Source organism: Mauremys reevesii, linkage group 7 (assembly GCF_016161935.1).
Source record: "Mauremys reevesii isolate NIE-2019 linkage group 7, ASM1616193v1, whole genome shotgun sequence".
Lineage (NCBI taxonomy): Eukaryota > Metazoa > Chordata > Testudines > Geoemydidae > Mauremys > Mauremys reevesii.
This window is the reverse complement of record NC_052629.1, coordinates 79,801,361-79,819,535: the sequence shown is the minus strand read 5'-3', so window position 1 is coordinate 79,819,535 and position 18,175 is coordinate 79,801,361. Positions and strand designations below refer to the sequence as shown.

At 48.7% G+C, this 18,175-nt stretch overlaps 1 protein-coding gene across 2 annotated transcripts in view; it reads left to right on the top strand.

Moving 5' to 3' along the window:
• Window positions 1-18,175, top strand: part of GRM2 (glutamate metabotropic receptor 2) — a 43,976-nt gene that overhangs the window by 22,751 nt on the left and 3,050 nt on the right. For both annotated transcript variants that reach the window (XM_039482323.1, XM_039482324.1), the window contains one exon: window positions 11,150-12,213. In XM_039482323.1, the coding sequence (XP_039338257.1) occupies window positions 11,150-12,213 (1,064 nt within the window). The remainder of the gene's footprint in view (window positions 1-11,149; window positions 12,214-18,175) is intronic.

Below are 18,175 nucleotides of genomic sequence, written 5' to 3'. Positions count from 1 at the left end.
ATTCAGTCACAGGCAGCTAGGAGAGAGTGGTGCTCTCTACAGGACTGACCTGCTCCTGAGATGGGCATTATACTGGCACACCGTGAAGACCTGCGCTTGCTGGATGGAGGAGCCATCCAAAGTGTTCTCCTCCAGGCCAAGCTCATTAGACACCTGGGAGGATGATTATCAATCTATCAATTATCCAGCCTCCATCACTGTCAGATCTGGCAGCATACAGTCCTTACCATAGCTATCCTCACCACATCCCGGTGAGATAAGGAGGAGCCCATGTGTGATGGGTTCAGTCACAGAGACTCCTTGGGACTGTCACCTGATGTGCTGAAATTACTTCTGAGATCGTTTGCCCTGTCAGCTTGGGACTTCCAGAACCCTGCCTTTTTGAGCCAGACCCACTAGCCTGCTGCAACACAGACCCAGGGTCTGTTCCATACCCCCAAAGCTGAAGACTTAACTGAAAACAGCTTAGCAGGTTACCTGTCTCCAGCACCCAGACACCCAGTTCCCAATGGGATCCAAACCCCAAGTAAATCCATTTTACTCTGTGTAAAGCTTATACAGGGTAAATTCGTAAATTGTTCACCCTCTATATCACTGATAGAGAGATATGCACAGCTGTTTGCTCCCACAGGTATTAATCACTTACTCTGTGTTTATTAATAAACAAAAGTGATTTTATTAAGTATGAAAAGTAGGATTTAAGTGGTTTCAAGTAATAACAGATAGAACAAAGTAAGTTACCAAGCAAAATAAAGCAAAACCAAGCAAGTCTAAGCCTAATACATTAAGAAACTGATTACAAGTAATATCTCACCCTCAGAGATGTTCCAATAAGCTTCTTTCACCGACTAGACTCCTTCCTAGAATCCTTTCCCCAGGTACAGTCCTTGTTAGTTCCAGCAGACATCCCAGGTGGTAAGCAGGGGTTTTCTCATGACTGGCAGTCCCTTATGTCCTGCTCCACCCCTTTTATAGCTTTAATACAAGGCGGGAATCTTTTGTCTTTGCTTGTCCCCACCCCGGCCTCATCAATGGAAAAGTACAAGGATTAAAATGGATTCCAGTATTATGTGACACGGTCACATGTCACTGTAAGACCCCTAGTCTCCATTCTTCCTGGGTTGTTCCATGTGTACACAGGAAGGTTTGCAGGTAAATAAACAATTTACAACTAATAGTCTGGGTCAATGGGAGCCATCAAGATTCTAAACCACCATTAATGGCTCACACTTTGCATAATTACTATAGGACCCCAGAGTTATCCTTCATATTTCTAGCTTCAGATACAAGAATGATACATGCACACAAATAGGAGGAATATATTCAGTAGGTTATAACCTTTGTTATGATACCTTACAAGACACCTTTTGCACAAAGCGTATTCCAGTTACATCATATTCACATTGTGATACAGGAGGGCCAGGGAGCAGTGGTAGAGTGGTGGAGGGGAAATATATAAGGCCTAGGCTAATTAAGGCATGGTTCCCTGTAGGCTAGGGAGGGTTGCTACAGGTTAATTGAAGCACCTTTAGTCAATTAAGGCCCTGTCAGGAACCTAATAAAACCCCCTGCTTCAGGCAGTCAGAGGAGGAGGAGGAGGAAGGAGAGAGGACTGGAGCTTGGAGGTGTGTTGTGAGATTTGAAAGACCAGAGAACCAAAGTAAGGGGGACCTTGCCCCAGCAGGGCATGAAGACTCCCTCCTCCAGCATCTAAGGACCAAGGGTGACCCCACCTAAGGGGGAAGAAGGTAAGAAACCCGCAGGGGCTGGGACTCCGAGTGAGGCACAAACCCAGACCCCTTCCCCACTTCCCTCCTCTACCACCTTCCCAGGCCACTAGCAGGGCCTTCGGCATCCAAGAGCAGGGGCAAGGGGTGGCATCTTAGCCCCCTCTCCCCCCAAAGAAAAGCATGGAACCCACCATATGAATATTGGTCATCTTGTCACAACACTCGTAAGCATATTTCCATAAAACATATGGAGTGCAAGATCACACCATGCATCTCTGTGTAGTCCTGAGGGTGCTAGGCATGGCTGGAGGTTGGCATGTCAGCCACTAGTTGTCCTGAGTTCATTCTCAAGACACATTGTTCCATGTAATCTTCCATGTGTGTCCAGGGGCCAGTTCTCAGGTATACTGGTGTGGGCAGCAATAGCTCCCTGAGTCCACCCGCTCTCCAGTGAGAGCAGAGCTGGATACATCAGCCCTGCTCCCAGCCTCAGCATAGGGGGCAGGCTGGAGGCAGATCAGGGGCATGGCTGGTCTCTGCTTCCCAGGGCCCAGTCTGGTGTCAGTGGAGCTGCTGTCCAGCATAACTAGGGCACAGTTCTCCTCTCAGAAATCTTATGAAGAGTAAAGGGAGCAGGCTTGCCAGAGAACCTGTATATACTTCATCTCCCAGCTTGGCAATCAAGAGACCACATAGCGGGAGAGAGATTGCGGACTTACCTATATTTGATTTCATATATAAGCAGCCTTGGGCTGTCAGGCTTATGTCGGGGAAGTTAGTGCTGCTTAGAAAAATGTACTGTATTATCGGTCTCCTTGGGGAGGCATCTCATGGAGATAAATGTAGTATTTTCATGTGATGTGTTTAATACCAACCTGAGATAATAGCAGAGGTGGGGGAGTGAACTGATTGTCAAGTTGAAAGGATGTACTTAAGTGAAAAGGAATATGCATGTTATTGTTAGGTACTATAATGTTATAAAGGGGTGAATATAAAACCAAGGCATGTGGGGTGGGGGAAAAGCTGTTGAATATTTGCTCAAATCTGAAAGTGAATTTGGATTCATGTGTGTTTGTGACCCTTTTGTGTCCCCATTCTGGTAACATCTGAGTGCTCCTTTACTAGTACAAATACAGCAAGCAAATTTTAGCTTGAAGGCTAGAACAGTCACTGAAAACAAATTCCAGGTGGTATATGTTAATTTTACAACTGAAATGTGCAATTCACACTGTCTTTGGTTAACAAGTCACATGGCATAGTATATGTTCCCTGATTGGATAGTTTATGTAACTGACCAACAGAGCATGAATTGTGAATATTCAAATGTTCGCAGTGTAACTTCCAAATGTAGCTTTAGTTACAGACTCATAAATTAGCGGCATAATTTTACAAATTGCACATTACAGATTACATTGTTGCATTTGTAAATTGTGCAACCTGCAGGCTAAGAACTATTTGCTGAAGGAAAATTGTGAATGGTTTTGAAAATATACAGCTTTGATAATGTTGGGATTTGTTTGTGGACAGAAAAAGAAGTCAATTTTTTTTGAAGAGATTAGTTGTTGTGAATGATTTGTTCAGCTCAGATCAGAAGCACCATTGTGGCTTTGCAATATGGTGGGGAAATGAGATTGTTAACTCACATACATTAATTAACATGTTAAACATCACTTAGCATTTAGTGTGGGCAAAGGCAGAGATTTAGCTGGTTGAGAATATTGTGTGATCTAATTGTAACTCTTCTGCCAGGTGGAGCCAGCAGCAACAAGGGCCGGGTTCAGTATCTAGAGCAGGGGTCGGCAACCTTTCAGAAGTGCTGTGCCGAGTCTTCATTTATTCACTCTAATTTAAGGTTTCGCGTGCCAGTAATACATTTTAATGTTTTTAGAAGGTCTCTTTCTACAAGTCTATAATATATAACTAAACTATTGTTGTATGTAAAGTAAATAAGGTTTTTAAAATTTTTAAGAAGCTTCATTTAAAATTAAATTAAAATGCAGAGCCCCCTGGACCAGTGGCCAGGACCAGGGCAGTGTGAGTGCCACTGAAAATCAGCTCGCTTGCCTCCTTCGGCACGTGTGCCATAGGTTGCCTACCCCTGATCTAGAGGTTCCTTTTCAACAATACAGTACAAACTAGCTTGAGCCACCACCCAGTGACCTGGGACAATTACACACCGCCCCTGAGTGCCTCTAAGAGGCAATGCTCCCCCTCTCGTAAGCACAGAGTCTGAGTGTAGCAAAACCTTTTAATAAAAGGAGGGAATTAACTCAGCATTAATTTGGGAAAACACTGCAACTAGGGCTCATAAACACAAACCTTGAGCAAAAGACCCACTCCCAAGTAAGCTGGGCAGAGTCCTTTTCCCATCGGGATCTTGAGTCAAGCAGCCCAAGAGTCCCTTTAACACGCCTGTCCCTTCTCTGTACCTCACTCACAGTTGCTGTCCTTGGCCAGTGCAGCCCCAGAGTTCAGAGGTTCATCCGCAGAGTCCACCTCCCACCCTGTGTGGAAGGCAAGGAGGGGTAAGGATGCACCTTACATGCTGCAGTTCTCGGGCAACTGCGGGGCTCTGCTCTGGCTCTCTCTACTAGCTTCTCTGCTGGCAGCCACCCTGCCTGCCACCCTACTAGCTTCTTGCCTCACCTCTCTACCAGCTGCCCACTTGCCAAGATGTCTTCAGTGCCCCCCCCAAAGCCCAGCTCACAGTGATTTCAGCTGTTAATGGGGGAGCCCCACTGCTAGTGCACACTTGGTAGTCTCTTGCAATAGAGACACTGTCTCTATTAGTCTAATACCTAGGCAGGGCTGCCCAGAGGGGAGGGCAAGTGAGGCAATTTTCCGCAGGGGCCCCCACGAGAATGACTGAGGCTCCCTCCCCGGCCGCAGCCTGACCCAGTCTCTGCCCCTCTCCCGGAGCCTCAGCGCATCCAGCAGCTGTCCCTGGACAGCGGCGCAGCGTGGCTCCGGCGGGGTCCCTGAGCTCCGCCCCGCTCAGAGCCGCGTGGTAAGGGGGCGGGGCTGCGAGCTCCAACGGGGCCTGAGCTCCTCCCTGCTCATTGCCACGTGGTAAGGGGGCGGGGCTGCGAGCTCCAGCGGGGCCTGAGTTCCCTCCGCTCGGCATGGAGCTCGCAGGCCCGCCCCCTGACCATGTGGCCCTGAGCGGGGTGGAGCTCGCAGGGCCTCCCCCTTGTCACGTGGCAATGAGCAGGGAGAAGCTCAGGCCCCGCCGGAGCCACGCTGCCTCTGTGAGCGATGTTCCTGGATGGGATGAGGCTCTGGGTGAGGGGGGAGCTGGGGGTAAGAGGCCGGGGCCGTGGGGGTTGGCTAAGAGGCAGGAAGTCCCAGGGATAGTCAGGGGACAGGGAGGGGCAGAGGTTGGGGAGTGGTCAGGAACGGGGTTGGATTGTGGGCGTTCAGGGGTCTGTCAGGACTCAGCGGGGGGGGGGGGGGGCTGGTAAGGAGTTGGGGCAGTCAGGGGACAGGGAGCAGGGGTGGGGTCCTGGGGTGGTGGTGGGTGGGAGTCTCTGGGGGGATGGTGAGGGGGCAAGGAGCAGGATGGGTCGGGGATTCTGAGGGGGGTGGGCAGTCGGGGGGCAGGAAGTGGGTGGGGGTCGGATAGGGGGCAGGGCCAGGCTGTTTGGGAGGCACAGCTTTCCCTACCCTAAAGCTCATTCAGCAGTTTGAGGCTTGCAGAAGAGCCAAGCTGTTAGCTTTTGCATTAGGGCTACCATCCCTTTCACTTCTCAAATGCCAAATTATAGTCTATATTTCATTTCAGTGCCATAGGGAGAATCATGTCAGGGGAGGGTAGCTTCATTTAAAATTAGCCACTGGGGGTGGGATAACATGAGAAGAGCAATATCCTTCCCAACCCTACCAAGGGAGACCCCCCCCTCCCCTACATTCCCTGAGGCTCCAGAGGGGTTAATTCAGTGGTCCTCAAACTTTTATACTGGTGACCCCTTTCACATAGCAAACCTCTGAGTGTGACCCCCCCCCCTTATAAATTAAAAACACTTTTTTATATATTTAACACTGTTATAAATGCTGTAGGCAAAGCAGGGTTTGAGGTGGAGGCTGACAGCTCGTGACCCCCAGTAATAACCTCGTGACCCCCTGAGGGGTGCCAACCCCCAGTTTGAGAACCCCTGGGTTAATTTAATTTTAGCACCCTGTGTCCATTCACATGCATGTGCTATTTTGAGCATTTCAGTTTTCACAACATAGGCTCATCCCAGATTCTGGAACAAGCTCAAATGCTCAGTTCGTGGCGTATGTACATAGTCTATACTAAAGACAAACCCACAGTAACCGTCTCCAGTTTGTGAGGGACCCCATGGAGCCAGTCTCTAGGAAACAGCTAAATGCATGGATGTTAAGTCCATTAATGGCTATTAGCCAGGATGGGTAAGGAATGGTGTCCCTAGCCTCTGTTTGTCAGAGGGTGGAGATGGATGGCAGGAGAAAGATCACTTGATCATTACCTGTTAGGTTTACTCCCTCTGGGGCACTTGGCATTGGCCTTTGTTGGTAGACAGGATACTGGGCTGGATGGACCTTTGGTTTGACCCAGTATGGCCGTTCTTATGTTCTAATCTAAATGAACCCAAAGTTATGAAGACAGATCTGAGTCAAGGAAGCCGGCAGAGTATCAGAAACCTGGAAAAATCTCTGACTGGATGGGCTCAGGCGTTTGGTCACAAGCTGAGGTGGTTCAAAAGTTTTGGATTTTTTTTTAAGCAGAATTGTTTTATTGTTTCTTTAAACAATCGAACACAGCAAGCAGCAAATATTTGGCCACACACTAATGAAACCCCAAACCATATTCAGGTTTTGGCAGACTAATTTCAGCTTTTCAATTAAAAAAACCACAACAAATTTTGAAGGAAAACAGACATTGTCCGTGATTTTTTTCTGCTTTTTAAAAACCTCTAGTTTTCAATCCACAATAAGTTTTGATGGAAAATATTTGTCCAACCCTTTTAATGAGCTTTAGTGCCTTTTAGCACTAGCTGATGCTGAGAACCAGTGATACCTTGTAAAGAAGTTTTCTCAAAACTGGGTTTGTGCCAAGATGCAGAAGGTTTATTTTTCCCAGGGCTGCCTGGGGGGTGGGAAGCAAGTGGGGCAATTTGCACTGGGCCCCACAGGGGCCCCCACGAGAATATAATATTATATTGCAAGAAGCCTGGGGAACAAATGCAAGAAGCCTGGGGAACAAGCAGGGAGAACTAGAAGTCCTGGCATAGTCAAGGAATTATGATGTAATTGGAATAACAGAGACTTGGTGGGATAACTCACATGATTGGAGTACTGTCATTGATGGATATAAACTGTTCAGGAAGTATAGGCAGGGCAGAAAAGGTGGGGGAGTTGCATTGTATGTAACAGAGCAGTATGACTGCTCATCGCTCCAGTATGAAACTGCAGAAAAACCTGAGAGTCTCTGGATTAAATTTAGAAGTATGAACAACAAGGGTGATGTCGTGGTGGGAGTCTGCTACAGACCACCAGACCAGGGGGATGAGGTGGACGAGGCTTTCTTCCAGCAACTAACAGAAGTTGCTAGATCACAGGCCCTGGTTCTCATGGGTGACTTTAATCACCCTGATATCTGCTGGGAGAGCAATACAGCGGTGCACAGACAATCCAGGAAGTTTCTGGAAAGTGTAGGGGACAATTTCCTGGTGCAAGTGCTGGAGGAACCAACTAGGGGAAAAGCTCTTCTTGACCTGCTGCTCACAAACAGGGAAGAAATAGTAGAGGAAGCAATAGTGGATGGGAACCTGGGAGGCAGTGACCATGAGATGGTCGAGTTCAGGATCCTGATACAAGGAAGAAAGGAGAGCAGTAGAACAGAGACCCTGGACTTCAGAAAAGCAGACTTCGACTCCCTCAGGGAACTGATGGGCAAGGTCCCCTGGGAGAATAACATGATGGGGAAAGGAGTCGAGGAAAGCTGGCTGTATTTTAAAGAATCCTTATTGAGGTTGCAGGAACAAACCATCCCGATGTGTAGGAAGAAAAGTAAATATGGCAGGCGACCAGCTTGGCTTAACAGTGAAATCCTTGCTCGTCTTAAACACAAAAAAACCGCTTACAAGAAGTGGAAGATTGGACAAATAACCAGGGAGGAGTATAAAAGTATTGCTCAGACATGCAGGAGTGAAATTAGGAAGGCCAAATCACACTTGGCGTTGCAGCTAGCCGGAGATGTTAGGAGAAACAAGAAGGGGTTCTTCAGGTATGTTAGCAACAAGAAGAAAGTCAAGGAAAGTGTGGGCCCCTTGCTGAATGAGGGAGGGAACCTAGTGACAGAGGATGTGGAGAAAGCTAGTGTACTCAATGCTTTTTTTGCCTCTGTCTTCACAGACAAGGTCAGCTCCCAGACAGCTGCACTCTGCAGCACGGTATGGGGAGGAGGTGACCAGCTCTCTGTGGAGAAAGAAGTAGTTCGGGACTATTTAGAAAAGCTGGACGAGCACAAGTCCATGGGGCTGGATGCGCTGCATCCGAGAGAGATAAAGGAGTTGGCCGATGAGATTGCAGAGCCATTGGCCATTATCTTTGAAAAATCATGGCGATCGGGGGAGGTCCCGGCTGACTGGAAAAAAGCTAATGTAGTGCCCATCTTTAAAAAAGGGAAGAAGGAAGATCGAGGGAACTACAGGCCAGTCAGTCTCACCTCAGTCCATGGAAAAATCATGGAACAGGTCCTCAAGGAATCAATTCTGAACCACTTAAAGGAGGGGAAAGTGATCAGGAACAGTCAGCATGGATTCACCAAGGGCAAGTCATGCCTGACTAACCTAATTGCCTTCTATGATGAGATAACCGGCTCTGTGGATGAGGGGAAAGCAGTGGATGTGCTATTTCTGGACTTTAGCAAAGCTTTTGATACAGTCTCCCACAGTATTCTTGCCAGCAAGTTAAAGAAGTCTGGGCTGGATGAATGGACGGTATGGTGGATAGAAAACTGGCTAGATGGTCGGGCTCAACAGGTAGTGATCAATGGTTCCATGTCTAGTTGGCAGCCGGTATCAAGCGGAGTGCCCCAAGGGTCGGTGCTGGGGCCGGTTTTGTTCAATATCTTCATTAACGATCTGGAGGATGGTGTGGACTGCACCCTTAGCAAATTTGCAGATGACACTAAACTGGGAGGAGTGGTTGATACACTGGAGGGTAGGGATAGGATACAGAGGGACCTAGACATATTAGAGGATTGGGCCAAAAGAAATATGATGAGGTTCAACAAGGACAAGTGCAGAGTCCTGCATTTAGGACGGAAGAATCCCATGCACTGCTATAGACTAGGGACTGAATGGCTGGGCAGCAGTTCTGCAGAAAGGGACCTAGGGGTTACAGTGGACGAAAAGCTGAATATGAGTCAACAGTGTGCCCTTGTTGCCAAGAAGGCTAATGGCATTTTGGGTTGTATAAGTGGGGCATTTCCAGCAGATCGAGGGATGTGATCATTCCCCTCTATTCAGCACTGGTGAGGCCTCATTTGGAGTACTGTGTCCAGTTTTGGGCCCCACACTACAAGAAGGATGTGGATAAATTGGAGAGAGTCCAGCGGAGGGCAACAAAAATGATTAGGGGGCTGGAGCACATGACTTATGAGGAGAGGCTGAGGGAACTGAGATTGTTTAGCCTGCAGAAGAGAAGAATGAGGGGAGATTTGATAGCTGCTTTCAACTACCTGAAAGGGGGTTCCAAAGAGGATGGATCTAGACTGTTCTCAGTGGTAGAAGATGACAGAACAAGGAGTAATGGTCTCAAGTTGCAGAGGGGGAGGTTTAGGTTGGACATTAGGAAAAACTTTTTCACTAGTAGGGTGGTGAAGCACTGGAATGGGTTACCTAGGGAGGTAGTGGAATCTCCTTCCTTAGAGGTTTTTAAGGTCAGGCTTGACAAAGCCCTGCCTGGGATGATTTAGTTGGGGGTTGGTCCTGCTTTGAGCAGGGGGTTGGACTAGATGACCTCCTGAGGTCCCTTCCAACCCTGAGATTCTATGATTCTATGATAGTATTGCAATTTTTTTATGGAAGGAACCCCTGAAATTGCTTTGCCCCAGGCCCCCTGAATCCTCTGGGCAGCCCTGTATCTAGGTATTAGTGATTTTCAGTTATGCAGTATGTAAGGCTTTCACTTGAATCTAAATTAGCTCTTTTACCCACAGCACAAGGCACCATGCATACTGTTCACTGGCCTTTAGAACCCATGTCCCCTGCCTAGCAAATGCTGTTCAGTTGAGGGCGAGTCCCTCCATTGGGGTATTATGCCAGGTACAGTTCTGCTGCCCTCAGTTCACACAACAAGTATAACAATGCTTCATTACTCCTGCCCCAATAACAAGGAGACTGGGGATCCAACACTAGCCACAAGTGATCATTTCGGCAAGCAGTCCCATCATACTGAGCACCTAGGCAGGGTGGGTGTGTCCATGCAAACGAGATCAGCTTCTGAAGTCTTTTTCTACAGCTCACTACTAGATGTCAGGCAGGGGAGAGCTCATCCAGACTCTGCTTACATCATTAATGCTTTCTAAAATGTTGGTCAAGGCAAAGCAAGTTGTTCTTTAGCACACCCAAAAGTGAGATTGGGCTCTCTCATAGGCAACATCTGCACTTGGAGCTAGGGGTCTGAGTCCCCCCCGACTTGTGCTAGCGCTGATCAAGGTAGTGCACTAAAAATACAAGTGAAGCCATGGTAGCATATGCAGTGGTGAGCGGTAGCATGGGTTAAGCTGCTGCCTGGCCACCATTGGTATGTACTCGGGGTAGCTAGCCCAGTGCCACTGCTTGCTGCTGCCCATGCCACCATGCTGTGCTTGTATTTTTAGCACACTAGCTCACTAAGGGCTGCCATGAGTATATCCACGCAAGCTGCGAATCACACTGCCAGCACCCAGTGCAGATGTAGCCACAGTCCCTATTGGGACCTACTAACTCATGTTAAAACTACGCACTGACTTATCTTCACTAGGATCTTACCTCCTATTAGTGACAACATGAGGTACTAAGGACACACCTTTTATCTCAGTGAAGATGCACCCTCAAATTTCCCTCTCCTCATTAACTCACCCATGTAGCACATGCTAAAGTGCTACTCTCTTTTTCTTGCCTTAGGGTTTGGAAGATGTTAATTAGGGTAGGTCTGCATGGCAGTCACAGGCTGTGATGGCAGCTGGTGCAGACAGCCCTGAGCTAGCTTTGCTCTAGCTAGTTGGAGTATCGGGAGCAGTGAGTCTGGATAACATGAGCTAACAGCACTCCTTTAAATCCTAGTCTAAACATGCCCCCTGAGGGAGGATGGACAAAACGTGCCGTGTTCCAATCTGAGCATGAAACCCACTGGAAAAAAGCCCAACTTTCCTGTACATTGAATCTCTCATCCTTTTCCTCTTCACCCAGCTCCATTCAGGCCAGCAGACACCAAAGGCATCGTTCGATTTGACCGCTATGGTGATGGAATCGGTCGTTACAATATCTTCAACTACCACAGAGCGGATGGGAGATATAGATACCAGAAGGTGGGCTACTGGGCAGAAGAGCTTACCCTGAACACCACCCTCATCCCCTGGGCAAAGACCTCTGTTCCCGTGTCCCAGTGCAGCGACCCCTGCAAGAAGAATGAAATGAAGAGCATGCAGCCGGGGGACATGTGCTGCTGGATATGCATCCCATGCCAGCCTTTCGAATACCTTCTGGATGAATTCACCTGCATGGACTGTGGTCTAGGATACTGGCCCAATGATACCCTGAATGGCTGCTATGAGCTACCACAAGAGTACATCCGCTGGAAAGACGTCTGGGCCATTGGGCCAGTTACAATCTCTTGCTTGGGTTTCCTCTCCACCCTCTTTGTCTTTGGGGTCTTCATTAAGAACAATGACACTCCCATTGTGAAGGCCTCAGGCCGCGAACTCTGCTACATCCTCCTCACTGGGGTCCTGATGTGCTACAGCATGACTTTCATCTTCATTGCAAAGCCCTCCACCGAGGTCTGCACCCTGCGGCGCTTGGGGCTGGGAACCTCCTTTGCAGTCTGCTACTCCGCCCTCTTGACCAAGACCAACCGGATCGCTCGGATCTTCAGCGGGGTGAAAGAAGGGGTCCAGCGCCCACGCTTCATAAGCCCCACCTCACAGGTGGTTATCTGTATGGCCCTCATCTCCTGCCAGATGATCATCGTCATCATCTGGCTCATGGTGGAGACCCCTGGCACAGGGAAGGAGACGGAGCCTGACAAAAGGTACATTGTCACCCTCAAGTGCAACAACCGCGACTCCAGCATGCTCATTTCACTGACCTACAATGTGCTCTTGATCATCTTGTGTACAGTCTATGCCTTCAAGACCAGGAAATGCCCTGAAAACTTCAATGAGGCCAAGTTCATTGGATTCACCATGTACACCACATGCATCATCTGGCTGGCCTTCCTGCCCATCTTCTATGTGACCTCCACCGACTACCGCGTAAGTGATCCCTGCTGAGCAGGGTAGGGAACGGGAGGCCAGCAGCGTGGCTAAGTCCACTGGATTCCAGGGCCCTGCTCCTTGTTAAGTGGAGATGGAGGTAGAGGGTTGAGGGTGGGTCTTGGACACTAGAAGACCAGCCTGCAGGTGGGAAAGCTGTCTGTGCAGATGAACAAAAGAGCAGTTGTTATAATTAAATTAGATCTGAGAACACTCCGGATTGTGGTTAAATGCAGCATAGCAGGTCGCTAAGGGAAAGGAGGAAGGGTGTGTGTCTCTGAGGGAGGCAAATGGGAGAACATGGCTGGTAGGCATAATGCAGGCAAATTCTGTGCAAGTTCCTTGCTATTCCAGTCCCGGGCCTCCATACCTGCCTGCCAATACATCTTGATCCTGATCTGCCGCCTCCCTGCTATTATAGCCTTGGGCCCCACACACAGCCCTGCCAATGCCCCTCCAGACTGCACTGCTATCCCCTACCCCTGATGCCAATGGTGGTTGGCCTTGAGTGGGGCAAAAAGAGGATTCAGGGACCAGACCAAGACCAACACATTGGTTCTCCCTTTATTCGTTCATCTAATGCTCATTAACCAGAGTCATCAATCAAGGGGGGCTGATTTTTCCAGCAGAAATTGCAAACCAGAAATCTAGAGGCCATAAAAGCATGTCTGGGGAGCTGTGCCAGACTTAGGCACCAAGTGACACCTTGGGGAGCAAGGGGCCCTCAATGTCTGAGACAACCACATCTCCTAGCCCAATTCCCCCTCTCTGGCAGCTCTGCAAATTCAAAGGCTGAGCCAGTGGTGAAACACAGCGCTAGTCCTGCTCCTAGAATGGTTCTGCCTGAGAAGGGGAATGTGTCTAACCCCATTACTGATCACTGGGCTCATTGGTGTAGTCTCTGACCTACAGGAGCTGGCGGTCCTGAAAAATGCTGAGGAAATATTTGCTCTTGTATTTCTGTAGACAACCAGCAGCACCTAGTGGCAGCTGAGATGAACATTAGAGAGTAGTACAGTGCCTACCGGGATCCTGTCTGCCACTAGCCACTCTTCCGTAGGGAACAGTTTGAGTGATGTACATTGGAGAAACACTTTATAATGCTGTTGGGTGGCAGGGTGGTCTAGTGTGCAGAGCAAGCAGCAAGGAGGCAGGAGACCTGGCTTCTGATCCAAGTCATTTCTCCTGTCCGTAGGAGTGGGGTAACGATACTGGATTATCTTGATGGGGTGGGAGGTAAGCAGGGAAGCTTTTTGATAGACAGCATAACCAGCAATGTCTATCACTAAGGTTGTCTGACCCCTTCCATTATAAGACCCTGCTTTCAGTTACTTGCAACTTTGCTAAACTTTAGCTTGCCAGGGTGAAATTTTCCATGCTGGGCATCTGCCTCAGGCTGACTTTTTTTTTTTTTTTTTTTGGAAAGTTGTAGCAAAAAGGCTTCAGATGTTTCCAAGAATGAGATGAGGAAAGATGGGCTGGCTTTGCTCTTGTTTAAAAAAAACCCTCACATGCATTTTGCTCAGAAGTATAGCGCCTCCATGCATTGGTGCAGGGACTTGAAATGGGGCAGGGAGGTCACCCTGATGTCAGGGCTGTGCTTTTTTTGCTACCTCTGTGAATATGTGCTCAAATTTGGCCAAGTTATGAGCCTCTGAACATTTCAGTTACCTGTGCTCAGAGTCCATCTGCACTGAGCATGCTCCAGCCTAGCGCCTGAGCAGAGCAGGAATTGTTTTGCAATCACCCTCCCCCTTTGATACAGGGGCTGCTAGAGGGTCGGGAGCAGAACTGAGAGCAGGGAACCCCTCTCCTGTGGTCTCAGTGACACCAACCCACACTGGGCCCAGCAGTGAAGAGGAGAACTCCGACCACCTTGAATGCAGAGGGGTGACAAGTGGGGCCTGTGGGGAGAAGGGGTTGGCGAGGGGGGGAAGCTGGGATGTGACACCAAGGAGAGGTGAGGGGGACCAGGACATGGAGCTGAGCCGGGGAAGCTGGGATTGAGATGAAGAGTCAAGGGCGAGGCAGGAGGAAACTGAGGCTTGGGACGTGGTGCTCTGGGGGCGTGATAGAGACAGTTACTCCATTAGCTCAAGAGTCCGAGGTCTGTGCAGTGAATCTAAAAGCTTCAGCCCTGCTGGTGATCCACCTGGGTGTCAATATGATTCCATATGACGGAAAAAAAAATTCAGTTGGCTTTTTAAGAACACAAAAAGCCAAGCCAAAAGAACATTATGGTTGCAAAGTCAAGCACTCAGAAGTTAGGACATGCTAAGATTGCCTGTGCAACTGTAATTTGGCCCCCCTGTCCGTAGGCATTTTGATACAGACTTGAATGACAAGATCACATGCTATTTTTTCCACAGGACCCCTTTCCCATTCAGTGCACAGGATGGACAGTGCTCAGGGAGTGAATCAGGGTCCTGTGATTAATGTGCTTGTTGTTTCTAGGACTCCTGCCTCATTTGTTGCAGAAATTGGAAGGAGTGTAATGAATGAAATGGGACAGGAGGAAGAGAAAGGAAGGCTTTGTGGTTAAAGCTGGTGAATGGTGCCATGGAGCACTGGATTCTATCCCTGCCCCTGCCACAGATTTCCTGTGTGATGCTGGGCAAATCACTTAATCCAAACTCATCATATGTGATCACTATTACATTTTCTTGGTGTCTGACTTGAAACCCTAGGGTCTGATCTGCAGGATTGCTGAGCACTCACAGCTGTGACTGAAGCCAAGGGGAGCTCAGCTCTGAACAAATGAAATGCTAAATTCTCTGAAAAAGCAGGTCCCAGGCATCTCAAATTGGGCACCAAAAATGAGTGGGTACTTTTGACCTCAGTCTGTCTCTGTGTCTCAGTTCCTCAGCTGTAAAATGGGGATAATAATATGCCTTCGTCTCACAGGGGTGCTGTGATGATAAATTTAGTAATATTTGTGCATTACTCAGATATTACAGTGAGGAGACCCATAGAAAAGCCCGTGTGGAAATGAACACGTCTGTCTCCAGAGCAGGGTTTGGATAGTGTGTGCAGTAACTAAGAGTTGGGCCACACATCGAGCAATGAGGATAAAACAAAACATTGCCTAACTGCTCATTAATTGAGCACCATCTGTCTTGTGCCCTCAATGAGGAAAAAATAGTATGTGAGCATGTAATTAGAGCCTATCGTAATGCGTACGGGGGTTGAACTAAGGTTGCCCAGGCAACCTCAATTTTGGCATGTCCCAACTTTTGAGTGCTTGACTTTGCAGTTTTTCTGATGTAATATAATGCTAATTTCAGTGACATTTAGTGCCGGCAGCAGTAAAAACCCTCCCTCTGCAGCAAGTAGTCTTTAATCCAGCATGGGCTTAGCATACATGCCATAACAATGAGAACAAAGGAGTTGGGTTAAAACTGATGAACAGATGACAGGCTGAGGAAGATGTTGCTGAGATGATTCAGGGGCTGCTTCGGCTTGTCCTCACACCAGCTTCTTTGGTGTGTAACCTCTCCAGAGCAGGGAGCGCCCTCCTTCCATGTTTGCAACGCCCCAGGCGGGCAGAACTTTAAAGACTTGTCTTGGATTGTGGCACTTTGGGGAAGGGTCCATGTTTTTGTTGCATGTTTGTACACAGTGGGGTCCTATGGCTGGGGGTCCTCAGTGCTACTGCAATACAGACCAATAATAACAATAATCATTTTACATTGGTGTAACACTGTTGGCTTCATGTGTACACAAGTGAAACCAGGAAATCACAGGGGAAATTAGAATTGGTGAAATCAGAATCATGCCCTTAAAATCCAGCTTGCCATCCCTGGAAATCCTGGCCTAAATTGCACTGATTATTCACCCTGGAATAGAATGACATTCCTGCTTCTGGAATAACAATTGATCTACTGTAGCCTTCCCTTTAGTGTGACCAGATAGCAAGTGTGAAAAATCAGGATGGGGTGGGGGAAATAGGAGCCTATTTAAGAAAGCCCCAAAAATCGGGACTGTCCCTATAAAATTGGGACATCTGGTCACCCTACTTCCCCTCTCTCCAGTATCTGTGGGTGACCTGAATGGCCCTGCCCTAGCTCCTCTGCTCCCCCAAATATATTTGAGTATGACGATTCCTGCTCTTCAGTTGATTTCAGCAGAGTAACTCTGGGGGAGAGGCAGACCCTCTGCTTTTACGTTACGTTATCCCTGGTGTCAACTGGCACCTCTACAGCCATGTTGACCTGAGTGGAAATGGGATGTTTTCCAGTCATGTCTGCACCATTCAACCCCCCGGCAGATACTTGGAGCTGGTTGTGCTGTAGCTTTGGGGTTCTAGTGTTATGGAGGGACACAGTTCTGCTCCTCCCCCCCCGAGAGCTCACCTTGAGTGGTTCCTGCTCTGCTGTTTGCACTGGGATAAAGCAATACTTGGGGCCAATCATGGGGCTGGAATCAGGCCCTTGGTAATTAGCGCTAACAACATTGCCTAGGAATGTGTAAGGAGTAATCGCACAGCCCTGGCTTTCGGACCCTCACTTAGCTCCCCGCTAGCCAAAGGCTGCCAATGGTGCTCATGGCTGTGCTGCCTGACAGCTTCTGGAGAGAGGTAGAACTTTGGACTCAGCTGTTGGGACCTGCTAAATTTCTCGGTACGGCCATGACTCTGCTGCTACTGGAGCCCATGCAGGACTCCTCCTTAGTTTAACATCAGTCCTGCAGAGCTGAGGTGCTCAGGGTTCGGAGCACCAGAGTTAGTTGAACCCCCCACCCCATTTTATGGAGGGTTGGCATGTCCCTGGAGGGCTTGCTACAATCAGGGCTCTCCCTGGGTGTCTTCACTATGGAAGGATTTGCCAGCACTATCTGGTTTCTTGGTATGGTATTACTGTGCCTTAGTTGATAGAGCACTGGCTTGGGCCTCAGGAGACCAGGGTTCTAGTTCTGGCTCAGCTCCTGGCCTGCTGGGTGACCTTGGGCGAGTCATTTCCCTATCTATGCCTCAGTTTCAGGGGCGGGATAGCTCAGTGGTTTGAGTTCAATCCTTGAGGGGGCATTTAGGGAACTGGGGTAAAAATCTGTCTGGGGATTAGTCCTGCTTTGAGCAGGGGGTTGGACTAGATCACCTCCTGAGGTCCCTTCCAACCCTGATATTCTATGATTCTTGTCTATGCCCGTAGAGAATCATGTAGGCAAAATGCCCACTGAAGGCAGAAAGAAGCAGGAGTGCAGGTTGCATGAGGCATGTGAGATTGGGCCCATAGTTTGGGGAATGGAGGAACCCTTGCTATGCAGAAGACTGACATGTGGGAGCAGGAGGGGAACTCTTCATACACGGAGAAGCAGCTGAGATTCAAAGGAGAATGCTGCAAGAGGTCCTGGCTTCAGACTGCCACACCTGGAGAGCTTGAAGCTGTTCTGCTGAACACCAGAGAGGATGAGTAAGCAAGAGCTCCCAGTTGAGCTTGGAACAGACATTCACAGGCTTCAGGCTAGTGTGGAAATGAGTGCTAGATGGAAGTGAATGTTGCAAAAGGCAAGGGGAGTACAGGAGCTCAGGAGGCAGCATCCCTGTGTGCACTGGGGCATGTGACAAAGCCCCAGGCACATTTTCAAAATGAGAAACTGACTGGACTCTGCTACATTCTCTGACAGCGGAAAGAAATCTTTAGACAGTGGCCAGCTCAACATCCACCCACGCAGAACTCAGAGCTCAGGGGCTGCAACTATCAGAGGCTAGTGCCCAGAGGACCAGATACCATGGAAAGTTCAGGAAACCTGAGGTCCCTTCTTAGATCATGTGGAGCTAAATCCTTAGCTGGGGCTCGATCCTGCAAAGTGCTGAGCTGTCTGGTACATCAAGGTGCTCAACACATACTTAATAACAGTAATAATGTCATCATCCTGGGCAGGGCTGGCTTTAGGCCGATTCCCCCAATTCCCCAGAATCAGGCCCCATGCCTAAGAGGGCCCCGCGCCTTAGGCGTCTTTTTAA